Source organism: Bubalus bubalis, chromosome 3 (genome assembly GCF_019923935.1).
Source record: "Bubalus bubalis isolate 160015118507 breed Murrah chromosome 3, NDDB_SH_1, whole genome shotgun sequence".
NCBI lineage: Eukaryota > Metazoa > Chordata > Mammalia > Artiodactyla > Bovidae > Bubalus > Bubalus bubalis.
In genome coordinates, this window is record NC_059159.1 from 24,699,696 (window position 1) to 24,725,360 (window position 25,665).

General features: G+C 48.2%; 2 protein-coding genes across 7 annotated transcripts in view; one reads left to right on the forward strand and one right to left on the reverse strand.

The window, feature by feature from the left end:
- Nucleotides 1–1,118: 1,118 nt before the first annotated feature.
- On the forward strand, nucleotides 1,119–24,060 carry SNX11 (sorting nexin 11). 6 transcript variants are annotated; one of them, XM_025280273.3, is made up of 8 exons: nucleotides 1,120–1,405; nucleotides 4,808–4,862; nucleotides 5,305–5,391; nucleotides 5,686–5,786; nucleotides 7,863–7,958; nucleotides 8,170–8,382; nucleotides 9,116–9,360; nucleotides 23,956–24,056. In XM_025280273.3, the coding sequence occupies exons 2-8, from the start codon at nucleotides 4,821–4,823 to the stop codon at nucleotides 24,003–24,005; spliced, it is 834 nt and encodes a 277-aa protein (XP_025136058.2). In that variant the 5' UTR covers nucleotides 1,120–1,405; nucleotides 4,808–4,820; the 3' UTR covers nucleotides 24,006–24,056. The 6 variants fall into 6 exon arrangements, with proteins under 6 accessions (XP_025136059.2, XP_025136058.2, XP_044794997.2 ...); XM_044939062.2 differs by having other exon boundaries at nucleotides 1,121–1,405; nucleotides 9,116–9,191; nucleotides 23,956–24,006; XM_006074303.4 differs by lacking the exon at nucleotides 23,956–24,056 and adding an exon at nucleotides 22,059–22,231 and having other exon boundaries at nucleotides 1,121–1,405.
- Nucleotides 20,135–25,665, reverse strand: part of SKAP1 (src kinase associated phosphoprotein 1) — a 307,365-nt gene continuing 301,834 nt past the window's right edge. The window contains exons 12-13 of the mRNA XM_025280272.3: nucleotides 22,450–22,558; nucleotides 20,135–20,482 (exon numbers count right to left, since the gene is read on the reverse strand). Of these exons, the coding sequence (XP_025136057.2) occupies nucleotides 22,457–22,558 (102 nt within the window). The 3' untranslated portion in view covers nucleotides 20,135–20,482; nucleotides 22,450–22,456. The remainder of the gene's footprint in view (nucleotides 20,483–22,449; nucleotides 22,559–25,665) is intronic.

Sequence of the window (25,665 nt, forward strand, 5' to 3'; positions counted from 1 at the left end):
CCATGGACTATATAATCCATGGAAATCTCCAGGCCAGAATACTGGAGTGGGTAGCCTTTCCCTTCTCCAGGGGATCTTCCCAACACAGTGATTGAATCCAGGTCTCCTGCATTGCAGGCAGATTCTTTACCAGGGAAGCCCCATTATTAGCTTTGTGTGCTGTGCTTATTTGCTCAGTCGTGTCTGACTCTTTGTGACCCCATGGACTATAGCCTGCCAGGCTCCTCTATCCATGGGGATTCTCCAGGCCAGAATACTGGAGTGGGTTGCCATACTCTCTTCCAAGGTATCTTCCCAACCCAGGGATCAAACCCAGATCTCCCGCATTGCAGGCAGATTCTTCACCATCTGAGCCTCCAGGGAAGTCCATTATTAGCTTTAGGTGAATTAATACATGCTTTTAAATTTCTCAATTTAAATTTCCAATCCAGTGAACATCCCACATAAACAAAAGCTCTTTGGGAGTCCATAATCATTTGTAAGAATGTAAAGGAATCCTGAGACAAAAACGTTTGGCAAAAGTTGCTTTAAGTGCACCTTACGTTCTGAGCTATCTCCACCTTACAGAAGAGGAAACTAAGACAAAGATTTAAGACCAGTTTAGGGCCACAAGGTCACTGCAGTGCCCAGATCTTCTAATTCCAGAGCTTGTATTTGTGACTGTAACTTTTCCCTTGAAATTAACCTTTGCTAAGACATTTCAACAGTATTAAAAAAAATCTTCATCATAGTCAACGGATTCTTCCTTCTTTACTGACTAGCTGAGCGATCCTTCCTTACGTTTGTCTCTCAAGTGAACGAACTTGCAGTGTTTGCAGGATTGTCCGCAGTTCAGCTTTCGCTAGGACAATCGAGTTTTCGAATCTGAGTGGGCGACCCCTTGATAATTCCGCCGGGGAACCGAAACCTACAGAGTTCAAACGGGCACTCTCTCCAGACTGAGAGAGGCTCCCACGTTCCTGATTCTCCCACGCTCAGCACCGCTGACTAACCCTCACACCTCTCGGCTCCTGGACCCACTTTCGGACAGTCAGGTACGCTTCTTGGCTACTGATTGGCTGCGCTTAACAACAATGGGCGGGACGCGGCTCCGGATTGGACGTCAGAGCCCCTTCTCCTCCCCTCGCTCTCGTCCCCCCAAGCAGTGCCCCAAGAGAGAGGTGCGGGATCCAGAGTCCAGCCCGGGCCTGGGCGGTGCTGAGTGCGCCGCCGCGAGAGGTGCTTGTCACTAAGAGCCAGGGCCTGCGGGGGCGGGGCGCCCTGGGCACCAGGGATTGACGTGCCTGCAGCCTTCTCCCGTCGTGCACCGGGGCGCCGGCCGCTCACCCGGAAGGAGAAGCTGGGACTCTTTACTATATGGTGGGGCGCTGGCGGTGTCGCTGTGGGGAGTGGGCGCTGCTCTCAGGTGAGGGGGCGTGGACGGGTTCGCGGGGGGTGGGTGCTACTCTCTGGTAAGGGCCATGGGTTTGAGCGTCAGCAGTGGTGCTTGAGGTGGGGACCTTGCTGGACATCCTAGGAAAGGAGCAGCCTCACCTCCCGGGATGAAGACGGGTGCTTGGTCCGGATCCAAGGAAGGAAACCTGGCTTTCCATTTAGTTTTATAAAATATATAAAGCATCTTTCCTTCCCACTCCCCAAGCTTAGTAGGCAAAGGGGAATAAGGACCACGTCGTCCTTTGGCTCCTCGTTCGTAAGGAATACAGGAGTTTGCCACCTTGACCTAAACGCTGGGACTAGGAGTAATGGCAAGTATTCTACTGGGACACAGGAGGCTCTTGCGCTGGATTGTGGTTGCCTTTGTTACTTAGCTGGAAGTAGAAGGAGTGGCAAGTTACAGATGAACAAAAGGATGGAGCAGAGCTGCTTGGCTGAGAACGGGCAGATGTTGGTCAGACCTGGGGAGCTATTCTACTTGTGGGTGTTTCAGAAGGAGAGCTTTTTGAGTTGCTATCCGGCACCAAGGGCTGAAGAATGAGCAAGAAGGGATGGGAGTCTCGGCGGCTTATATACTTTTATCACCGGATTTGTTTTTTTTTAACATGCCTCTTGAAGTTTTAGAAAGTATTGAAGTATTAGTTTAAATGGGAGTGAAAATTGTGGAGCTAAAGCTTTGACTTCCTGCCTGGAATTGTTTAGACACTGGAAAGCCTTATAGGTTACTTTATAAATAGCAAACAACTGGATTTCCCCCGGAAATACTGGTGCTGGTACAGGTGGAGAAAATAAACTTCAGACGTGATTGAAAGGGCCCAGGAAATGTAGTTAGCGCTGCAAAAGTAGCTGAGAGGGCCACTGACTCTGTCCTTAGTTGGGTGACGCACGGATCCATCTTCCAGATCATAGAGCTAAAATTAAGAGCTTCCTCTTTTTCCTCCAAGGGCAGAAATGCTTCATTTCCTCCTGAGGAGTGGGGTCTACAGGGAGGAAGCTGATGGAGAATAGTAGTTGCTAGAAATTATTCCTTGAAGTCTAGGTTTTTGTGTTTGTCCAGTGTTGTTAAGGAAAGTTACATTGGAAGCTTTCTAAGTGCCCTTTAATCTTAGGGTTAGTGAAGTCGCTCAGTTGTGTCCAACTCTTTGCAACCAAAGACTGTAGCCCACCAGGCTCCTCCATCCATGAAATTTTCTAGGCAAGAGTAGTGGAGTGGGTTGCCATTTCCTTCTCCAAATCTTAGGGTTACGTGTATAGCATCTTGGGGGTCCTTGGATTTTTTCCCCCCTCGGATGTTTTTTAAGCCAGTTTATAGCTGTTTGTTTCTAAGTGGTGTGAGTCCCAAAAGAAAGGAGAGATACTTGCTCTCAGCCCTTGGCTCACTCTTCTTGAGCCTGAAAGTGATGACCATTTAGTTACTGAATTGTGGTCCTGAATTCTGCAAACTTTTCAAGGCCCTGGAGATTCGTGAGCTTCACTTAGCATGTGGATTGCCTTATTGTCATCTTTCTTGCCCTTACTTTTGTGGAAAGACACTTCGGTGTATTTAATTTTGCTCCTGTGCTGGGAATATACCAAATGCCTGAAATGAGAAGAGAAAAAAACTTTTTTGTTTTAATCTGAGGAGATTAATTGTTCACAGTGAGCCGACCTGATCCCTTTGGTTACAGCTGTTAGACTGCTTACATCCAGGATGTAGTACATGAGTTGTTATGGAATTGGGATTTCCCACTTTTCAGTTCAGGGCCTTTGTGGTAGTGACTGCATCAGATGAAAAGTCAGAATGTCAGCAAGTGTACTTAATACGGCACTGCAGGCGCAGCGTTTCCAGGATAGCCCGGATTTGCCCTGTATCATGCAGCTTCGTCTCTGCATGCAGTGTTTGTGTGTGGAGAGACCTTCTGGTATTCTAGAAAAGATTGGGAAAGCTGTATGCCCTGCTAATTTTGTGGTGTAAACGAGTTCCTCTCCTCCTGAAATGTTAGCCTTGTGTTAGCACAACATAAAGTAGAAGGAAACTCATTACATGCTCTTCTAATGGTAAAGCAGAACTAATAAGAGAATGTGTTTAAAATTAATTGTGGGACTGTAAAAATGAGTGGGTGTGTGAATGGGCATGGGGGGAGGACAGGGAGAGCTTAGAGATAGTCTCATTTTCCCAGGAGCCAGCCTGGATCATTTGTTGGCAGTACATATTGGCTGAAGTCAGTTTTCATTTCAAGGTAAATTGGAAAGGGAAATTAAACCTTATTGTTCCGCTCTTAAGAGAGGAGAAGGGGGTGGAGGGAGCAGCCAGAGTGGATGCTGTTGAAGTGGTTCTAGGAGTAACAAGATTAGTGCTGTATTTTAACAGAAGGTGACATCATGGGCCCCTTTGGACTTGAGTAACCCTGTGCCTCAGCCTTCATGGTCCCCTTGTTGGAGTGGGCGATGTTGCTGCGCATGTAAACTGCCACACTGGGGGAAATCAGTGGCTTAGGCTTTAATGAATCTTTGCAAAGGAGCGGAAAACATCCTGAATCGACCTGTGCAGCTCTGGGGTGCTTGGGCAGAGGTACAAACCACATGTCGAGAGGAAATGATTAGAACCATTGGCTTGGGTTCTGGAAATGGAATTAGCTAAGAGAAGGTCACAACTGGGCAACCCACTCAGGTGCCCCCGGAACTCTCCAACTCAGATCTGCCTCCAGTCCTGAGTGTGCTTAAGCAAGACAAAGGGAGACAGGAGCCTTGGCGTTTGTGGGGTTTTGGTTTTCTCTAGACAGCCAGGACGGGGTGGTGTTAGAGAGCTGTGCTTTGTGGGCCCAGCAGTTCTCAGGCAGAAAGGTTTTACAGCTCAGCCTGCCCGTTCTGGCCGCCTGAGGTGACATTGTTGACCTGAACTTGTTTTGGCTAGAGGTGGCCCCTGGTTCAGAGTCCCTGCCATGGTCTGAGAAGGGCGGTAAATCCCTCAGGGCTTTTAGCTTGGCCCCCAGCTCATGAGTGTGTGGGGGCTCCCCCAAAAGCTCAGCAGGTAAAGAATCCTCTTGCAACAGGAGACGTGGGTTTGATCCCTGGGTTGGGAAGATCCCCTGGAGAGGGGAATGGCAGCCTGCTCCAGTGTTCCTGCCTGGAAAACCCCAGGGACAGAGAAAATGGGCTAATGGGCTACAGTCCAAAGGGTTGCAGAGTCTGACATGACTGAGCGACTGTGTGCAGTAGCTCGTGTGGGTGGATTTTTTTGCTTCCTCTTAAATTTTACACAAGAACAAAAAAAGTTGCCTGGATTTCCCCAGGGGGGTCACTTAAAAATTTTCAGGGTTTTGCCCTGGCAAAGAGAGGTGAGAGTAGATGCATACTAACAGAGGTTGATCCTGTATCTCCTGTCTCTCATCAGATGTTTCCTTCCAATGGGCTTTTGGTGTAGGATGTTGGAGAACCAAGAGCAGGAGGTAAGCATGTGATTTCTGGGGAACATCTGGCTGAAAGCTTGAGGGGCTCTGGGAGATCCAGATACTGCTCGGTGGTGGTGTTCTGACAGTGATGCCTTAGTGGTTCTGATGTGCTCAGAGTCAAGCGAGAAGAGGGAAATCAGTAGTGAAGGCATGACTGAGAAATGAGGTTCCCTTTCCACTAGCTTTCTATTCATCGGAAGGCACTAGAACATAAGCTTCGTGAGGGCAAGGATTTTTGTCTTTTGTCCTTGTTCTGCCCCCAGTGCCTTAGCACGGCCCCTGCCACATAGAGGGTGGTCAATAAATATTTGCTGAACTGAATGAATAAATGAGCAGAGGAGTGAAAGCTGGCGTTGAGTGGAGTACCCTGGCCGCCGTGTGTTGGAACCACCTCAGTGTGTGGCTGAGCTGAAGCTGAAGGAGCGTTTCTTACCTCTAGGAGGTGATCACTGTGCGTGTTCAGGACCCCCGCGTGCAGAATGAGGGCTCCTGGAATTCTTATGTGGATTATAAGATATTCCTTCATGTAAGTGTATCCGACTTTGATATTGGGATCAATATACCTTTCAGGGCTTAGGGCCAGTCCTGAGCAGAACCTGTTTCTGGAGGTATTGACAGAAGAAAAGGAAGGAGGAGAGGAAAGAGAGCCTGGGGTCTGCCTGAGTTGTCTTCAGGCTGCTGGGTGGCACTGTGCTCTGCTTGGATCCCCTTGACTGGGACTGTGGCCTGGTGACTTGAGTCCTTGGTGAGAGGGATGACGGGGAGTTCGTGTGAACTTGGGCTTTTCCACCAAACCCTTTACACGTGCTTTCTCCTGTAGACCAACAGCAAGGCCTTTACCGCCAAGACGTCCTGTGTGCGCCGCCGCTACCGGGAGTTTGTGTGGCTGAGAAAGCAGCTCCAGAGAAATGCGGGTTTAGTGTGAGTTCTCTTACTTCCTTCTTGGGTCCGAGGCCGGCTTCTTAGGTTCTTCCTTGGCAACTGGAGTTTACAATGAAGAAAACTGGGCAGAGGTACTAAGGTCGCTGAGAAATGTGTTCTTTTTTTTTTAAATTTTATTTTATTTTTAAACTTTACAATATTGTATTAGTTTTGCCAAATATCGAAATGGATCCGCCACAGGTATACATGTGTTCCCTATCCTGAACCCTCCTCTCTCCCCATACCATCCCTCTGGGTCGTCCCAGTGCACCAGCCCAAAGCATCCAGTATCGTGCATCGAACCTGGACTGGCAACTCGTTTCATACATGATATTATACATGTTTCAATGCCATTCTCCCAAATCTTCCCACCCTCTCCCTCTCCAACAGAGTCCATAAGAATGTTCTATACATCAGTGTCTCTTTTGCTGTCTCGTACACAGGGTTATTGTTACCATCTTTCTAAATTCCATATATATGCGTTAGTATATTGTATTGATGTTTTTCTTTCTGGCTTACTTCACTCTGTGTAATAGGCTCCAGTTTCATCCACCTCATTAGAACTGATTCAAATGTATTCTTTTTAATGGCTGAGTAATACTCCATTGTGTATATGTACCACAGCTTTCTTATCCATTCATCTGCTAATGGACATCTAGGTTGCTTCCATGTCCTGGCTATTATAAACAGTGCTGCGATGAACACTGGGGTACACGTGTCTCTTTCCCTTCTGGTTTCCTCAGTGTGTATGCCCAGCAGTGGGATTGCTGGATCATAAGGCAGTTCTATTTCCAGTTTTTTAAGGAATCTCCACACTGTTCTCCATAGTGGCTGTACTAGTTTGCATTCCCACCAACAGTGTAAGAGGGTTCCCTTTTCTCCACACCCTCTCCAGCATTTATTGCTTGTAGACTTTTGGATCGCAGCCATTCTGACTGGCGTGAAATTATGTTTTCAAGTCAGTGAAAAAAAGTTACGACAGAGTTCTCATTTCTAATATGTTGACCTAACAAAGCCAAGCAAATCTAAAGAACGTTTTTCTTTTTATGTGCATAGGGCTAAGCAGAGGTACTGCTGGCTGTGTAAATGTGCTTCACTGGTTATCAGGAACTTTGAGCACCTGGACTGATTGGATGGTGTTCCAGTCCGTTTGATATGTAAAAATTGTGATTTTTCTTTTTTCCCCTGTCTTCTTTTTTGTGTAGAGACCTTTATCCAGAGTTACGACAGACTGAGAGCCTTAGGACAGGCACTGTTGCTCACTCCTCACCTACACGCTGCAGATAAGCCCTAAAACTGGAGGCAGTTTATGACAGTGATTCCAGCGCAGTGTGGTTACTGAGTGCTGTGGTGACTTTGTTGCTGACCTAGCCAGTTAGGTAGCCTGTGGGATTGGTGAGGCCACCGTCATGAGTCAGGCCCTCGTAAGCCAGTCGGAACTTCCTCTGAACAGATCCTGCATCCTCTGGTCTGGCCTGCTGTTTTAAAGCATGTGCCATGCCTCACAGGAGAGGTGAGGGAGGCTGGAAGAGTTTGTGGATGAGTTGTTGCAACCTGACTACTTTTAGAAAATTCCAAACGTGTGATCTTCGGGGACTGGAGATGGTAGCCTTAATTTACACACAAGGACCCAGCATCCTCCACGTCTCCATGTCCAAGTTTCTTCCTTTTGAAACAGTAGTTGATGGTGGGAGTGGGTTCTGTAAACAGTGGAGTCTAGCAGCATGGAGTTCGTAAGTCCCAGGCCTGGTTCCAATGCCAGCTCTGCTGCTTGCTTACTAGCTGTGGCCTGGGGGATTTACTCAGCTTCTCTGTTTCCTTACCATTAAAGTGGGTGTGCTGACATCCTTCTCACAGGGTTTTGAGGAGGGTCAATGAAGTAAGGTTTGTAAACGTTTAGCACAGTGCCTGACACCAGGCGTGTCATCAGTCGGTGTTAGCCCTCTGCCCCTGCCCGCTTATCAAATGCTATTTGTGTTGATTTGTGTCTCTTCTTAGGGGATTTCCTTGATCAGGGACTGGAGTGACTGGGCTATTACTTATCCTGGGTATGTGTTACGTTGTGTGATCCCACAGGCCAGTACCTGAACTTCCTGGGAAGTCAACCTTCTTTGGCAGCTCAGATGAGTTCATTGAGAAGCGAAGACAAGGTCTGCAGCACTTTCTTGAAAAGTGAGTGGACTTAGAGGGCTGGCACTTGCCTCTGGGGGGATGGCAGGGGTGTGTGTGCTGTACACAATGGCCCCCAGGAGCACACAGGCATGTTTGTGTCAGATGCTCGTGCCCTCAGCACTCACTGGAGCCAGAAGGCCTCAGAGGATGGGGCTGGGCCAGCTGCTGTGAGGGCTGACGCTCTGCGCTGTTCTGCCTGTGTCTGCCCCAGGGCCCTGCAGAGCGTGGTCCTCCTGTCAGACAGCCAGTTACACCTCTTCCTGCAAAGCCAGCTCTCAGTGCCTGAGATAGAAGCCTGTGTACAGGGCCGGAGCCCCGTGTCCGTTTCTGACGCCATCCTGCGCTACGCTATGTCCAACTGCGGCTGGGCCCAGGAAGAGAGACGGGGCTCCTCTCACCTGGCTGAAGGAGACCAGCCTAAGAGGTAACTGAACGCTCTTTCCTGAGACACCAGTGGCTAGGATTACTGTAACTGGGCCAGTGAGGTGTCCATTGGTAGAGAAAGGAAGATGGCATTGGTGGCCTTTCAGGAGGGCCCCTGTCATCCCATGCAGAGGGCCTTGGGTCTGTGCTGACTCGTCCCTGGGAGATAGCTCTCCTATTGCAAGCTGGGGAGAAAGAAGAAAAGGCTCTCTTATTTGTTTTGTTCTTTATCCTCTCCCCTAACCCCCGCTTTCTTAGATGACAACTTTATTGAGATGTATTCATATACATAAAACTCCCCCTTTTATGTCCAGTTCAGTAGTTTTTGTCTAGTCACGAGGTCATGCAGCCATCCGTCATCATAGCCAGTTTTAGAACATTCTCCTCAGCCCTAAAGAAACCTGGTGCCTGTTAGCAGTGACTCCCACACTCCCCAGCCCCAAACCCTGGCCCTTGGTAACTACTGCCTGCTTCCCGTGTGTGTGTGGATTTGCCCATTCTGGACATTTCACACAGATGGAGTCATACATGTGGTCTTTTGTGACAGACCTCTCTCACTTGGCACCGTTTCCCGGTGCATCCGTGTGGCGGGGCATAGCAACACTTAGTTCCTTCCTGTGGCCAAATACTACTTCCTTGTATGAATAGGCCTCACTTGTTGTCCGTTCACCTGTGTTTGTTGATTTTTGTTTACCTGTTCATGCCCTCCTTTTCCTTTTCGCACTTTTTTCCAGTTGTTGCTTTCTCCCAAGACCCAGCAGGAGGAGCTCTCCCTCACCGCCTCCCGGGGAAGAAAAGGATCCATTCGAGGTGTGGGCTCCTGTGGTTGACGCCGAGGCTCCTCCCTTGGAGAGCCCCACTCTCCCACCCACCTCCTCTCCATCATGCTGTGGTTTTGCAAGACCTGATGAGGGAATCTCTGCTTCTCAGCCTGTGAGGAGAGTTCTGGGAGGGGACCATGCTGTGCCTTTGGACCCTGGTCAGTTGGAAACAGTTTTGGAAAAGTGAGCTCTCCTTGGAGCTCTGGGTTCTGCTCTGAGGTGGATGAAGGCGATGCAGGCAGGGAGACTTGCTCAGGTGGGGTTAGGCACAGGCTGGTGGTGGGAGGCTGGTCTGCTTCCTGTTTTACCGTGGCCTCTGCTCAAGTTGGCTCTGTGGAGATTGGTCATAACTCCTCAGGCTTCTTCGATAGGGATAAGACACTGTGCAGGTGTTTGTAAGTTAAGCACAAGACCCAGGAGTTGTTGGTTCTGAGCCAAACCCCATATTTACTCTCCTGGAAGCTGAATTTCTTTAGATGTTTGTTATTGGGTCCAGGAGCACTGTCTCAGGTGACTGGTGGGGACCTGTAGGTGGCAGATTTTAAGCTACCTTATCAGAGATTGCTCCAGCAGAAGTGCTTGTGTTTCTGTTGTGTCATTGTGTTCCAACTGGCTGTTTTTGCTGAAGCCCCTGGAGCACTGGTTTCTGGGAGGCTGGCCTCTTGCTACCTCCTTGCATGGACAGGGGGGTGAATATTTTTTCTCCCACCTCCTTGCTTTTCCTCCACTCATAACCACTGAATGGAACGGTGCTGTGACTCCTGACATTGGGGTTTCCTGCGCATCCCAGGACCTCGGCCTGGCTGTATGGGGCCCGAGGCCTGTGAAATAGCTCGTGGCCATCCACAAAAGAGAAAGGTTTGGTCACAGCCAAAGGACAGGGAACGATTCAGGGGGCTTTGTTTTGGAAAAGATACCCTGGACTGTCCCTGCCTCTCTGGTTATAAAGCCGAGATGGACTGTCTTCTCTGCAGGGTTAGCTGAGCTCCTTTCTTGTTTGAATCCTTTTCTTCTCCCTTAGTAACAGCTCCCTTTCCCCAGGGCTTCAGCCACCACGTGTCCCTCTGCTGTGTTGCGGGAGGCCGTCTGTTCAGTCCAGTGGGGTGTGGGGGCTTTGTTTCTGCCTGGAGAGAGGGCTCTGGGGATGGAGATGAGAAACAACACGCCTTCCTTCAGACAATGAGGCGTCCTGCCCTCCTGCTGCCGTAATTCTCTCCTCCGAGAGCTGGAGCTGGAGGAGACGTGCCGCTGGCGTTCTGCTTATCTGCCCTGGCCTCTGTGTGTGTTTCTTCTCCATCTCGCCCGCCCCTCCCGCCCCTGGCCCCCGCATCCTGTCCATGGGCTCTTCTACTACTCGCCTGTGCTGTGGGACTGTCATGGCATTTAGTTCAGAGTTGCGGGGCTTTGGCCTGAAATAAAATTCAAGTATTTAAGACTGTTGCTGCAGTTGGTGTCTAACAAGCTGTAGCAGTGGAGGCATTGAGGGCTGGCGGTAGTCACTTTCATAAATCATGAATTTATCAGCGTGGAAATAATGGTTCAGAACTGTGCACGGCAGCTCTCCTGCGTTGTGCGCAGCTCAAGTTCACCACTGGAGAAAGGACTGTCTTCCAAAGAGGCAGAATCCAGCTCTTCTCACAGTGATGGGCATGAACCTTGTTAGGTATAATTTACCTGATGCTGCTTCCATCCTTGCAGCCTGTCTGAGGTGCCAGGTGCTGAAAGAGAAATAAAGTTTGTCAACAGGCAGATGCCGAGCCCTGGCTGGGACTCATCTCTCTTCTCTGCCTGCCTCCCCTGGGTCTCTCTTTTATATGATGCAGCAGAGCAAGGCGAGGAGAGAAAACCTACAGAGGCAAATCCAAAATGTCAAAAGAAGTTCATTTAAAAGGGGAAAAAAAACTCCATACACAACCCTCACAAAAACCCGACAGATGCTAAGCTAATGGCATCCGCTCTGCCGATTGGTGGGGATGACTCATGAATATTAATGAGTCCAATGCTCCAAATGGTGCAGCTGTGAACCCAGCTGTGCTTGAAGCTCTCTGATCTCGAAACTTCCAGACAGGAGCCGGAGGTGGTCTGTGTCAATTCCCTACTCAGCCAAAAAACAGCAAGCTGGGGCGGCTTCTTCTGTTCACTCCTTTTCTTCCTGGAGTTGGTGCTCAGCAGCCAGTTCTGCCAGCAGGGTTGGCTGCTGGGACAGCAGGAGCCGGTCCAAGACACGGATGCGATTTTTCTGACTCCTGGCTTTTTTAATGATCCATTATCAGCAATGCATACAGCAGTACCTCAGTCAATCCAAGGCCAGGCGCTGTCCCGCCACTGTCTTTTGCAGAGTTGAGTGTAGGCCGTGGAAGGAGATGTCCTAATGGGGGAGAGTTTTTCTAGTAACGTGGGCCTAGAGATACCAGAAAAGCAGCAGAGATGGGTTTTCCTCCCCGTCTCGGCAGTGCTGTCTGCTGCTCTCCCATCTTGCTCTGTCCCGCCCTGTGCTTGGTTGCTGCCATGGCTGATACCCTCTGTAGGGAGGACGGGGAGCTACTGGAGGCAGTGGCCTGCTGAGCTGTTTTGTAGAATGGAAATATGTTTTCGTTAGAATTTGGGTTTGAGGTAGGTTCTGTGTCTGACTTAGAGTCGCTGTACTAATTTTATTTTTTGCCTATGTTGCTCAGCATGTGGGACCTTAATTCCCCGACCAGGGATTGAACCCTTGCCCCCTAGCGTGAAAGCACAGAGTCCTATCACTGGACTTTCAGGGAAGCCCCTTGTCATCTTTCTTCTGACAGTTACTTACGTGGCCCAAGTCTATTCGTGTCCTGTAACACCAGATAAGTGATCCTAAAGTCATAGATTTCCTTTTGTTTGGTGGGAGGAAGTGTGTGTGTGTGTGTGCGTGTGTGTGTGTATAGGAGGAGGTGGGTTTTCTTGTGTGAAAATGAGTTTCATACACATTGTTTATTTGACCACGGTGCCCAGTGAGGAGGGGGCAGGGGAAGTATGACCCTTATTTTCTAGCTGAGGAAACTGAGCTGATCATGGTTTTTAAAAAGTATGTTTCAGGTAGAACTGTGGGAGGAGATACTTCCCAACTTCTGTAAAACAAGATTTTTTTTTCCCCAAAAAAAAATCTTGAAAAAAAAGCTGGGGACTTCCCTGGTGGTCCAGTGGCTGAGACTCCATGCTCCCAATGCAGGGGGCTCAGGTTCAATCCCTGGTCAGGGAGCTAGAACCCACATACCGCAGCTAAGAGTTTGCATGCTGCGACTAAAGATCTCACGTGCAGCAGTGCAGATGGGGCATCCTGTGTGCGGTACGGCCAAAACCAGGGATAACTAAGCCCCACCGTTCAAGGAGAAAAAAACTCCCCCGCAGAGCTTTTCTGAGTTGTTCTCAGAAATCCTCCGCAGCCGAGGTTTGCTCACCGCTGAGGCCCTAGAGCTACACCGCCGAGCCCCAGGTGCCTCGTACCCACTCCCGTAGCTTTGCTTAGGAGGCGACTGTGACTTGAACAGTCTGACTGGACAGTAAGTTTAGTTCCATGTTTGTGAATTTGTTTACATGCTCTTGCTGAATATTCTTAACACCCCAGGAGTGGGGAGGACAGTGGGCTGGGAGGATGTGAGGTTGAAGGTAGGAATGGAAACAGCTCAGCTCCCGGCCTGCCTCACAGGGACATCCCACTAGGGGCTGGAGGGGCTTCTTCAGATTTATGTGTGAGCAGCCAACTGAGGTACAGCTGAAACCAAGCTGGAGACCCCTGCAGGGCAAGCTCGGGACGCCCGGGCACTGATCCTCAGCCACCTCCCCAGGCGGCCTTCTGCCAGCAGGGACCGGCTCTGTAGGGGGACTGTCACCTGGCATGAGGTAACCTTTCTTTGAGCTGGGGATGAGTGTCCCTCTTCCTGCTCTGTGTACAACTGTACCTTCTTTGCTGAGGGGTTTTTCAGTCTGCTGTGGAAACCCCCCTGCCCCAGCTCGTTCTCGCATCTTCATCCGCCCTAGCTCTTCTCTCCAAGGAACAGTTGTCAGCTGCTGCAGTGACCAGGCGGGCATTGGGCTCACCAGCGGGGCAGCAGAAGTAACCCAGGAGGACAACCACTTCCCCCTCAGTAACGGCTGGATTTGGAGCTGGAAGGCTGGAACCTCAAACCTCAAGATTGATAAACTTGGACCGTTCATGCTCAAAAGGATGAAAAGTGCCACATTTGTAGGAGGCAGTGACCTGACTCTGAGCAGAGTCAGTTTGCTTCCTGCTGTTCAGGGGAGACCCGGTCCACTTCCGCCAGCAAAGGAGGGAACAAGGGCCCTGACACAGCAGGGAGGGAGGTGTGACTCCTAAGCGGAGAGATGGTGAAGCAACTGAGAAGGGCTCCCCCGGGAGGGCAGGCTCACGCGATGCTTCTGTGATCTGTGGCTTAACATTTCTTACCTGCGGCTGTCAAGTCCTTCCTATTTTCAGCCTGCTCGACTTCTTTCAAACAGCCTTTCGAAGGGGCCAGCTAGTTAGAGCCTTTGTGTGTGTGTTTAAGTGTTTCGGGCTTTTAAGTGCTCAAGCCACGTGTGTGTCCCTTCCCCTGGTGGCCTGGTTGGCGTGGGAAATCAGGCCCACCAGCAGCCTGACCCGAATCCCTCCAGCAGAAGGCCAAGAATAGTGAGAGCCTGCAGTGGTTTGTTGGAGGCAATGTAACCTGCCTGCTGTAAGCTACAAGACTTAGATATATTCTACCAATTAGGGCACATCTGTTAGCAGCGCTGAAAGGCAGGCACTGTCTCTTTAAGAGCCATCCCACTCCTCTCCTTGAGTGATGAGGGCTGGGAACACAAGGGAGTCAGATGCTGATTAAACAGTCCTACCGCCGAGCTCTGTTAGAAAATTACTGTAATTATGATCTAGTCCCAGCAGAGGGATGAGTTCCAATCCTGCTAATAACCCTTCCAGGTGCCTCAGATTCGGGACCCATGGGAGGCAGCATGGACAGGGCTCTGGCTGGCCCTTCGGTCTGTCCTCTGCAGGCAGAGACAAAGGTCCTGGACCCCTCATCTTCTTTTGGCCTCTTGAGAAGGTGATGGGTTTTGGTTGTGTTTTTATTTTTTGATTCTTGACAGAGCTCCTGGGAGCCATTCTGTAAGAGAGGACTTTCCCCTAAATTAGCACGAAGGATCAGGAAAATCACAGCCTTAAAATGACTGTCCTGACCCCCAGACCCCGCCTAGGATGAGCAGTTGGCACCGCACCAGCCCCAGACCAAGCGCAGGGATCCAGCGTGGGCCCTTGCACCACGGTGGTTTCTATGCTGGTACTGGGAACCTGGGCTTCTTGCCCCGAAATAGTACACAGGGTTAAAGTTCAGTCCTGATTGAGACTTTCAGGGCACCCCTTCTAGGTTTCTGCTATAGAAACAGGAAAAAGGATGGTTACTACAGGGCTCGCTGTGGTGCAGCTCTCTGAATCTGAAAGCGCCAGTTTATTCTTTCGAAAACATCACTCTTGTGCGGTTCCGCGGCAGTGCCAGTGAGCAGATCTTTATGTTCCTGTTGAACATGGGGGCTGGCTTGCTGGTTCTTAAGCCCTGAAGAATTCATGACAGTTGTACTCTGTCCTTCCAACTTCCTAAGCCTCTCCCTGTCACTAATGTAGTGGCTCAAGTGCAGACTTACAGAAGACAAGGCACTTTCTCTTACTTGGACCTAGGCGAATCCATAGGCCCCGAGACAGTGGTTCTCCACCGGGATGGTTTTGTTCCCAGGGCACATCTGACAATGTCTAGAGACACTTCTGTCAGAAAGGGTGGAGGGTGCTGGGGGGATCAGTACTGGCATCTAGTGGGTAGAGGCCAGATGCTGCTGAACATTCGACAGGCCCCCAAACGCAAATTATCTGGTCCCAATGTCACTAGTGCCACGCTGAGAAGCCCTGAATCAACAGAAGGAAGCAGTGAGCGCTTAGTCCCCTCCCCTCCTGCGCCTCCACTGCACTGCTTTGGAGATGTGGAAGAGGTGATCCCAAATCTCCAGATGCCAGGTGCTTTCTTGGAGGTGGAATGTATTAATGATAGGCTGAGCAGGGTGCCCACCATGGGTGGCATCCAGGAAATGTAGGTGGTGTGCATGTGCCATCTTGGTGATTCAGGGCAGAGCAATGCCCGTGCCTGACTGTGGTTCAAAGGGAGGTGTTTGTAGCCTGTTTTCTGTTCCATGATCGCATGTGGGGGATAAAAGGTGCCCAGCTGCTCACCATCAGGCTGAGAGGATCTGCAGTGGAACCAGATGCCTTCTTTGAGGACCTGCACTAGAAACCTCTTGGAACTCACTCCCATCGTAGGAGGCAAGGAAGTGGCATACTATTGCCCGGTGCCACAAAATGCTTCCCTCGGTGGCACTCTGCCAGGTGGTGGGGTGGCAGGCGGTGATGGGCCCCGTGAGGCAGTGAACACACACAGCTGCCGACGGCTGGCCACTGCCGTGAGCAGCTTGATGCCAGAGACACCAGGCCTCTCAGAACAGCCTGGGCATCAGGAAATGAGAGCCTAGTTGGCAGGGTTTGCCTAGGGGCCAGGCCTGCAGGGGAGAAGGGATGTCGCCAAGCATTGTACCAGGAGAACCAGTTCATCTCTTTCTCTGCTGCCCACTCCCTGGTGACTAGATAACCTAGTCATATTGGCATATTTTTAGGGTGACCACTCATCCCTGTTTACACGTACGATTCTGGCATCCGTATTAGTAATGCCGCCTTTCATTTCCAAAAAAATGTCACTATTTAGAAAATAAATTACATAGTCTATTAATTGTACTTTAGTTTCCTCAAATACTATACTTTTTTAGGGGTGGGGACATTATATTTAGAAAGGATTTTGGTACAAAATGGGCCGCATCTTAAAATATATCATTAATTGAATCCCAAGAGTCACAAAAGGGTAGTCAGTTCATACTAACTTAAAAAATCCAAAAACACAAACATGTTTTCTGAGCAGTTAATTTTTGATAGGAAAACAGGGCGAATTAATTCAAATCCCTTGAAGAAGAAAAATCTCTTTTTAGTTTTAAGTTTCAAGCTTCCTGCCCAATCTCTGTAAATTCTAATGGGAAATGAAATAGCTGGGCAGAAGAGAAGGGAAGCAAGGGACTAGGGTAATTCACAAATGAGAAAATTAGTTTGAGTCACTGGGCTGTGTAACAGGGATAATCCTCTATGTAGACGGCTGCTTTTTCTAAAGTCAGCTCTACAGAGTCTGCTGGTGCTCTGGGAATTAGCAAGTCAGTGCCACTCAAGATTTATCCTCCCAGAGTCGCTGCTGGTGGGGAGACTGCAGGGAGAGTTTCCTTTCGGCCATAGATTAAAGGTCCTCTGTCCCTGGTATCCAGGAGTTTTGTTCTCAAGATGAGAAGGGGAAAAAGAAAGAACATATGAACATACATTCGTTTATTTTCTTTCTTTTCTTCCTTCCACTCCCTCATTCTCAGACTGACTTATAAAAGCAGGACTGTCCCACTCCCTCCCCCAATACAGAGGCTCTGTGACACCAGTGCATTATTATTATGTGATTGGTGTGGAATGTGGATTTTGGGAATGTGTCACCGGGGTGTCTTGCCACAGCAACAGAACTGGAGTGATTCAATAAGCAGGGCAGCAGACCTCGAGTTTCAAAAGTCTCTTATGTCTTCCTCTTTAACAGCAGACTTTGTGTGTGATTTTTGTTTGTCTTTCACATCTTCAGTTTTGCCATTTGAAAAGACTAACTACATTTAAGGTGGTGCAAATGAGCAAGTAAAAAAGTTACATGCGCTTTTAAAAAAGTTAACACTTGAAATCTAGGCTATTCCTTATATATGCGCTTATTCCTTACATAAAGTGAAAGTGGCTCAGTTGTGTCCACTCCTTGTGACGGTCCATGGAATTCTCCAGGCCAGAATACTGAAGTGGGTAGCTGTTCCCTTCTCCAGGGGATCTTCCCGGCTCGGGGGTCGAACCCAGGTCTCCTGCATTGCAGGTGATTCTTCACCAGCTGAGCCACCAGGGAAGCCAAAGAATACTGGAGTGGGTAACCTATCCCCTCTCCAGGGGATCTTCCCCACCCAGGAATCAAACCGGGGTCTCTTGCATTGCAGGCGGATTCTTGACCAGCTGAGCTACCAAGGTATCTGTTCCTAACAGGAGGGATGACATTGATTTGGTCCCACTTTAAATGGAATCAAAATGTCTGGGTTTAGGGAATGGGACTCAATAGGAGTTCTGTCTTTTCCATTTTTATTCACCAAAGGGAAAAGATATAGTTGGAAAAGATATAGTTTGAATACAGATTTCTAAGAGACAGACCATCATGTCGAAAAATTTAATATCAAAGTAATTGTAAAACAATGTCTACGCTGTTTTGCTATGTGGATGACAGAAGAAACACACTGGAAAAATGTATTTTTAATGTAGCTGAAAGATTGCTTTCAGAGCATTTAGTATTCTCAGATATCAGCTTGGATGATGCAGGCTCAACCGTACCAATCTCAGGTCAGATTATCCAGTGGATGTTGGTAAGTTCTGTGTTAATTATTATTTATCTGTAAAGATATTTATACAGATATTTATCTGTAATGGAATCTGTACATTTGCTTCTTAAATACAGGATTTTAGCTTTCTTATTTTCTCAACATAAAATCAAGGAAGGGAAAAGGTGTCCCACCCGTACCCTGTCCCCTCTCAAGTTCCGTGTGCTCGTGCAGTTGGTGGCTGTTCAGAAGCCGTCCTACATATAATGTGGTTAGTTAAGTGTTCTAATGCCCCAGTTATCCAGTTAGTCACAGGCAGTAAGATGGGGATTTGGTTAGTGGAGTCAAACAGAGAAGCAGTAATCTGATTAACCAGTTGCTTTCTGAGACTGTTGGCTAAGATGGTGGCTGTGGAATGGAGCACACCTGCTAGATGAGGTTTAGCTTCAGGCAGACTGTAGGAATCCACTGCTTTCTCCTTCACAGAGAATGCCCTTTGTTTGTAGATGGTCTTGAACTTGCTGTATCTTTTCCAGCATGTAACGAGGTCAGAAACGGCCAGCTGGCTATGGACCAGATTCCCAATTAGTCCATTTGTTTCTTTTAGGGCCAGTCTACTTTCTTTTTCCTCTTTTACAGCTAGGATGTGAGTGTGGGACAGTAGATGGAGATGCCAAAAGACCCTTGTAGTTTGGCAGATGATTTCCTCAGGTCTGCAGGTACAGAAAGGACTATTGCAGTAAGGGGGCTTTGTTTTAAAGGTCATGCCACTGAGTGTCCAACTATGTAGAGTGGAGAAGTACCTGACCTTGCTTCTCTTTCATACCTCTTCTGACCCTGCCCCAGATACCTCCTCTTCCTCTTTTGGTTTCTCCTTTTCTGTCTTTCATCATGGAACAGTGGTGGTACAACGGTATTCTCTTCTTTTAGCCACCCAGCCTTCCAGACTTGGGACTCTGAGGATTCTCCACAGAGGAAGCAATTGGGGACAGAGTGGTTTCTGTTTGCTCCTTCTGTTAACCACTTTAGAACAATGCCCATTGTCTTTACCTGTAGGTTGGGATTGGTGCAAATGTTCCTAAAACGGAAGGCAATTGGTTCCCTTTGGTTCATCTGCGCATCTGCTGCCACCTAGCGGTTGCTTCTCCTTTGGCACACTGTGTAAGGTTGAGGGGCTGTCATGGACACTTCTGTAGTGCCTTTTATCTCTGTCCCTATTTTTTCCCCTCCCAGACCTAAACTGTCCTCTTTTTTTTACATCTTTTTCTTTTGTTCTACTCCTGGGTCAGAAAAATCTGGAAATGAATAGCTGGCATAGGACCTTTTCAGAAACCTGGAATCCACTAACAACAGCCCTGTTTGTTCCCAGTTTCTCTCTCTGGTGGCATGAAGTGGTATCTTACTGCAGGGCTGTGAGATGGCGGGACGAAGGATACTGCCAATCCAGGACAGCTCTGAACAGGAGAAGCTTTGAAGATGAAATTTCCTTAGCTGCTCAGTTGGCCATCTCTCAATATTTCTTGTGTAAAGGGTCAGGCATTAATAACTAAACCTTATTGAGCAGTTACTATATGCCAGATGGTGTTCCAGGTATGTTACACTTATTAACTCCTTTAATCTCTTAATGACCCAGTGAGATGGAGTACACCCCTTCTAAGGTGAGGAATTTGTTTCCAGGCTGATCCCAGAGTTTCTTTTTTTTTTTTTTGCCACCCCACATGGCTTGCGGGATCCTAGTTCCCAAGATTGGGAAACCAGGGCTTGAACCTGGGCCGGCAGTGAAAGTGCCGAGTCCTATCCACTGGACTGCTAGGGAATTCCATCAAAGTTATGTTCTTTTTTTTAAACAAAAATTTAAAAAATTATTATTTATTTATTGGTTGTCCTGAGCCTTCTTTGCTGTGCACTGGCTTTAGCAGTTGCAGCTCGAAAGCTCTGGAGTGCAGGCTCAGTAGCTGTGGCGTACAGGCTTAGTTGCTCTGAGGCAAGTGGAATCTTCTGGGACCAGGGATCGAACCGGTGTCCCCAGCACTGTAAAGTGGATGCCCATTCACTATACCATCTAGGAAACCCTCAAAGTTATGTTCTTAGCCATTATGTTTTGCTGCCTCTTCAAGGCACAGACATCCCGAGTGCTAGCCCCAGGAAACGGAAAGGAAACAGGGCTGTGTAGACACAAGCCTCCCCACAGCACTTCCTCAGCCTGCAGGACACAGTGGGGCTGGTGACTGAGGCCCCAAAAGGAACTCTCCAATGTGCTGACTCCAAGGACTTGCTTCTGGCCCTGTCTCATTTCAGACAGAGTGAGCACAAAAGATAAAAATAACCAAGTAGGTGGGCTTTGGTTTTCTCTTGGGCTGTCCCTTCCCATGTTGTTTGGAGGTGATAAGAATGCCCAGAGCCAGCATTTTGATACCAGTTTACAAAAAGAAACAACTCCATCACACAGGGTAAAGAACCAAATCAGAAGTTTATTTGTGCTTTTGAAACCAGCCAAAGCAACCAGCAATTTCTTCCTCCAAAGGCTTCCTTCTCTGAGACAAGCCTGTGGAAAAGGCAGAGGTGGGTGTGTGAACGCGTCTAGCGATGGCTCAGCTATGCGGAGGCAGGTTTAGTGACAGGTCGGCTGAAGAGGCCTCTTCTCTCTTCTTACAGTGGTTTACGTTCACTGGGCAGGGGTGTCAGTGGCTTGAGTCTCTTCTCTAAAGAGAAGAGTTGGTGGTGGTGGTGGGCCGGCAGGGGTAGGGAGTGGGCTCTCCGTTTCTTCATAAAGGCAGGGTAGAGAGAAGGATGTGTGTCCTAAAGGGGGAAACACACATAAATCTGCTTTTATGATTTGAAATATAGACGATTAAGGGTGTAGAGTAAAAAGTGTCTCCCTCCTACCCTGTCTCACAGTCATGGAACTTCTGTGTCGTTGGAGGCAAACAGTGTTATCATCGTCTCTCTCCTTCCAGTGATCTCTCATACAAGCTCATACATCCAGAAGCGATGAGACTCCCCTTTTTACACAGATGGAGCAAATTAGACCTACCCTTTACTACTTTTCTTTTTAACTTACCTACATATCTCAGAATGTATTCCATAGGTGTGGAGCGCTTTTTTCCTCCCTTACTGTCGCATAGTATTCAGTTCTGTGAACGACCTCAGTTCCTTGGGGAGCTCTCTAGTGAACGTCTACGTCATCTCCAGTGGTTTGCTCTTACAGGCAGCCTTGTGTGTATATTATTTGGCCTGTGTGCAAGTGTAGCTGTAGGATAAACCCCTAGATGTGGAATTGTTGGGTCAAAGAGAATGAGAGAAACAAGTTTGTCATTAAATAAATGAGAGAGTGAAGTAGGGAGAATTTATTTAGATCTGAAGGGAAATTCCAGCTCTTCTGCATTCAGGGCCTAGAAATGGAGTCCTCACTGGGAAAGTCATAAAGTCAGACCTTGAGTGAGAGGCCCGAGCTGGTGCCTCGTGATTGCACAAGGACGTTAGAGAGTAAGGTCGCTCCCTATGTAACGTCCTAAAGGAGCAGCGAGGACGCTGCTGCTGCCACTAGAGTGAGCCCCAGTCTGGAAGACCCCAAGGCCCGTCCGCGTCACCGTCACACGTGTCACCCCTCACCCCCATCAATAAAGGCAGCTCCTGTTTCAGGTTGGAAGACGGAGCTGGTGACATCATGCTAGCCTTGGTGTCCTCCACCACCATCCTAATTCTAATCATGTTGTTATCCAACCCAAAGCATGCATTCACTCTGCTGCTTAATGTGGTATAATGTGTTTCTTGCTCATAAAATGCAGCCCATAGTCTTTTTGTTCAGTTGCTAAGTTGTGTCTGCCTCTTTGCGACCCTGTGTTCTATAGGCCCTCTGTCTATGCTATTTCCCAGGCAAGAGTACTGGAGTGGGTTGCGATTTCCTTCTCCCTGAATCTCCCGACTCAGAGATTGAACCCGTGTCTCCTGCATTGGCAGGTGGATTCTTTCCTGCAGAGCCATCAGGGAAGCCCATATTTTTTATTACCTAAAAGTTAATTTGATTATGTTCCACAGGAATCCTTGCCAATCATATTGCAATACATGGGCATTTGGGGGAAATGTTGCCTGGGATTTGAGAGCTGTAGATAAAGAAACCCAGATCCATTCTTGTGGCAAACATTCCTAATTGCTCTCCAATACTTATTATCTCCTTTAATGCCTCCCCTCCTCCTGGCCACTCCACTTTTAAGCTGGATACAGGTTCTACCTAGAAGAAACTTTCTTTGTAGCTTGGTATGTCTGTATATCCGAGTTCTGACCAATGGGATAGAAGCGGAAGTGGTGTGTGCAACATCTGTGAAGTGTCCTTAGGAGAGGTGTGCATGTCTCCTTTCTCTTTCCTGTTGGGTAGGATACTGACATGATAGTTGTGAACTGGAGCGTCCATCTTGGGCCATGAGGTAACCATGGCAATGCTGACCACCTGCAGTGGCAAAAAGAGAAGGAACCTGGGACCTGAGCACCTTGGATTACTTACCTCCAGATTCTTACAGAAGAGAAAAATAAATTTCTGTGTTAATTAAATCACTGTTATTTTGAGTTTTCTGTCACATGTAATTGAATCTAATCCTGACTGACATAGTCCCCCAGTTTAGGTAAAACAATTACAGACTTAGCTTCTTTCGATGGTAAATTACCGTCATCACTTTTGGAAATGAAGAACAGTTACTTCACTGGCAACTCTCATCCTTCACAGAGAAATGAAGGCATGGCCAGCGAATCTGTTGGCCTGGTTCTCATACCTGGGCTTCATCTTTCTTCCGCTTCAAAGGCAGTGGTGAGATACTCCTTTGGAACAATCCCAATGAGGCTGTTCAGTTCTCCGACCCACCAGCCATACATACTATATTCCTGTAAAATGAAAAAAGGATGGTTTCGGTTGGAATTTAGTCCTGCTTCTGTTAATCTTAGGCAACCTGTTCATGATCACATCGGAGAGTCTGTTGGGTGGTTTCTTTGTTGACACTATCAGTACAACTCATTAAGACTCCTGATGGGATTACTAAAAGTTATCTAGGGCTTGCCTGGTGGCTCAGTGGTAAAGAATCCGCCTGCCAAAGCAGGAGACGAAGGTTTGATCCCTGATCTGGGAAGATCCCACATGCTTTTGAGCAACTAAGCCGAGTGCCACAGTTATTGGGCCTGTGCCTTAGAGCCTGGGAGCTGCAGCTCCTGAGTCCACATGCCACAATTGCCGAAGCCCGGGTACCCTAGAGCCTGTCTCACTGCACACTGAAACTGCAGAGGAGCCCCTGCTCCCCGCAACTAGAGAAAAACCGTCACAGCAGCAAAGACCCAGCACAGCCAAAGATAAAATAAATCAATAAAAAATTATCTAAAAAGTTATCTAGAAGAGAGCAAGCAAACTCTGCTTTCCTTTCGGCATCTTTCTGTCTACACTGTACATTTAGCACATTTGGTGCCATGGCTGAACCTAAAGAGCATGTCTTTTACCGCAGAGTGGAACAGCTTCTTTGGGGAAAGCTGGGCACACCCAAAAATGCCAGAGCACTAAAGTATGCAGGGAGTCAGGTCATAGTTCAAATCAATAATATTTCCCAAGCTTCTTCCATGTGCAAAGTGCTGTTTGAGTTCCCATGAGATGGGTAAGAGTCAGAACACTGCCTGCTCCCTGGGAGCTCACAGCACAGAGTAATGGGCTTTGGAGTCAGACAGACTGGGATCTCGTCCCTACTTGGTCATTTAGTAGCCATGTGACCGGAGGGTCTCCTGGCTTTAACTTCCTCTTATGTAAGAGTTGGGATAACATCACCCCTCCTCTCTGTGGTGGGGGACATAAGTGATGCCGCCGAAGTGAAAATAATTCAGCGTCTGATACACAGTACATGCTCTAAACATTAGATGCCTCCCCGGGAATAGGTGGGAGGTTGACAAGCACATTAGTAACAACAGGCAGGGCATGATAGGCAGGGGTGCGCAAACAAGGGGACTGAGAGGGTTTAAAAGAAGGGCAGTGCAGGGTTGCGAGCAGAGCTCCGGGAGTACAGAAGAGCTGCTCAACAGCACCGCGGATGAGGGGCGTTACAGAACTACTGCACGCACTAGGCCACGCTTTCCTTCTTTTGAAGGAAGATATTTAGGCATACATGGGAGGTACATGTATTCCACTTCAACTGGATCTATCTTTTGCACAGCTGACTGCTGAGATCTAGGGAAAAAAGAAAGAAAACCAAGTTTTTGACACAATAAAATTCTGGGTCAACTGATTATCTTTTTGTTTCTTTTAGTGGATCTCTCCTCTTCCAACTCGGCCTCTCCCCTAACTCTCAGCAGCTGACCTCTTTTCTACCTTCAAAGAGAAAAGAGAAGCTATAAGATCCATCAAACTTCAGCCACCAAAACAGGAACTTACCTGTATTGAGAATCACTCTTCTTTTCAATTAAAGTGGAGGAAGCGTCCCTCCCCTGGTTATGCACTTGTAACTCGCTGAGAAGTCTGATGTCTGCCTCTAATGTAAATGGCTCCTTCCATCAGCACTGAAGTGTATTCAGGTTTCTTTCGTCTTTGAAAACAATTATTAAATAGTTCCTACCACATGTCCGCTGACTTCCCTGGTGGCTCAGTGGTAAAGTATCCACCTGCCAATGCAGGAGATGTGAGTTTGATGCCTGGGTCAGGAAGATGCCTTGGAGAAGGAAATGGAAATCCACTCCAATATTCTTGCCTGGGAAATCCCACGGACAGAGGAGCTTGCCGGGCTATAGTCCGCCAGGTTGTAAAAGAGTTGGATACAACATAGCGACTCAAACAACACCACATGTCTACTTCCTATTTAGACTAGCCTATCTATGCAAACTGCCAATTCACAGTCAAATTTATTGAAAGAATTTATTTCATTTACTGCCTCAACTTCTTGCTTTCTATTCACTCTTTGAGCCACTGTAATGTAAATGCTTCTGTCTTCATCGCTCCACTTACACTTCCTGCTGCTGCTGCTGCTAAGTCGCTTCAGTCGTGTCCGACTCTATGCGACCCCATAGACGGCAGCCCACCAGGCTCCCCCATCTTTGGGATTCTCCAGGCAAGAGCACTGGAGTAGGTTGCCATTTCTTTCTCCAATGCATGCAAGTGAAAAGTGAAAGTGAAGTCGCTCAGTCGTGTCTGACTCTTAGCGGCCCCATGGACTGCAGCCCACCAGGCTCCATCATCCATGGGATTATCCAGGCAAGAGTACTGGAGTGGGTTGCCATTGCCTTCTCCACTTATGCTTTCTATAGCCTCCTTATTGCCCAAATTCTGTGAGTACTTTTCAGTCCTTTAGCAGTCCTGGCACTATGGATGTTTCTTGAGGTATTTTCTTCTCTTAATTTCTATAATTATACTCTCCTGGTTTCCCTCCTACCTCTCTGGTTGCTTCTTTTCATTCTCATCTTCCTTTATCCCTCCTTTTCCTGTGATTTTCCAGGGTTTTGTCCTGGCCTTCTTCCAATATGATGTACTTTCCTTGAGCAATCTTACACACCTCCTGTGTAAATGACACAACAATAGCTCCAGCCCAGATCTAAGAGTTGGATCCCAAAACCCAAGTGCATATTCCTCAAGCTTCTCAATCTCATTCTGTCCTAAATTTAACCATCATGTTGCCTCTTTCTCTGTTTCCATCTCCAAAGTATCTTTACCACCTGTATTCTCTGTCTCACTGAGTGGTACCACTATGTAGTCAATTACTCAAGCCAGAAACCCAAGAGTCATTCCCAATTTCACCCTCTACCAATCAGTCCTCAGTTCAGTTCAGTTAAGTTGCTCAGTCGTGTCCGACTCTTTGCGACCCCATGAATCGCAGCACGCCAGGCCTCTCTGTCCATCACCAACTCCCGGAGTTCACTCAAACTCACGTCCATCGAGTCGGTGATGCCATCCAGCCATCTCATCCTCTGTCGTCGCCTTCTCCTCCTGCCCCTAATCCCTCCCAGCATCAGTCTTTTCCAATGAGTCA

Bases quoted from the DNA above. Each gene is read 5' to 3' on its own strand.
- SNX11 (XM_025280273.3), top strand. From the start codon at position 4,821: ATGGGCTTTTGGTGTAGGATGTTGGAGAACCAAGAGCAGGAG. The intron at 5,787-7,862 runs GTGAGTTCTCTT...GTGATCCCACAG, and splicing joins CAGAGAAATGCGGGTTTAGT to GCCAGTACCTGAACTTCCTG. The intron at 9,361-23,955 runs GTCAGTTGGAAA...TGTTTCTTTTAG, and splicing joins TGCTGTGCCTTTGGACCCTG to TGGATCTCTCCTCTTCCAAC.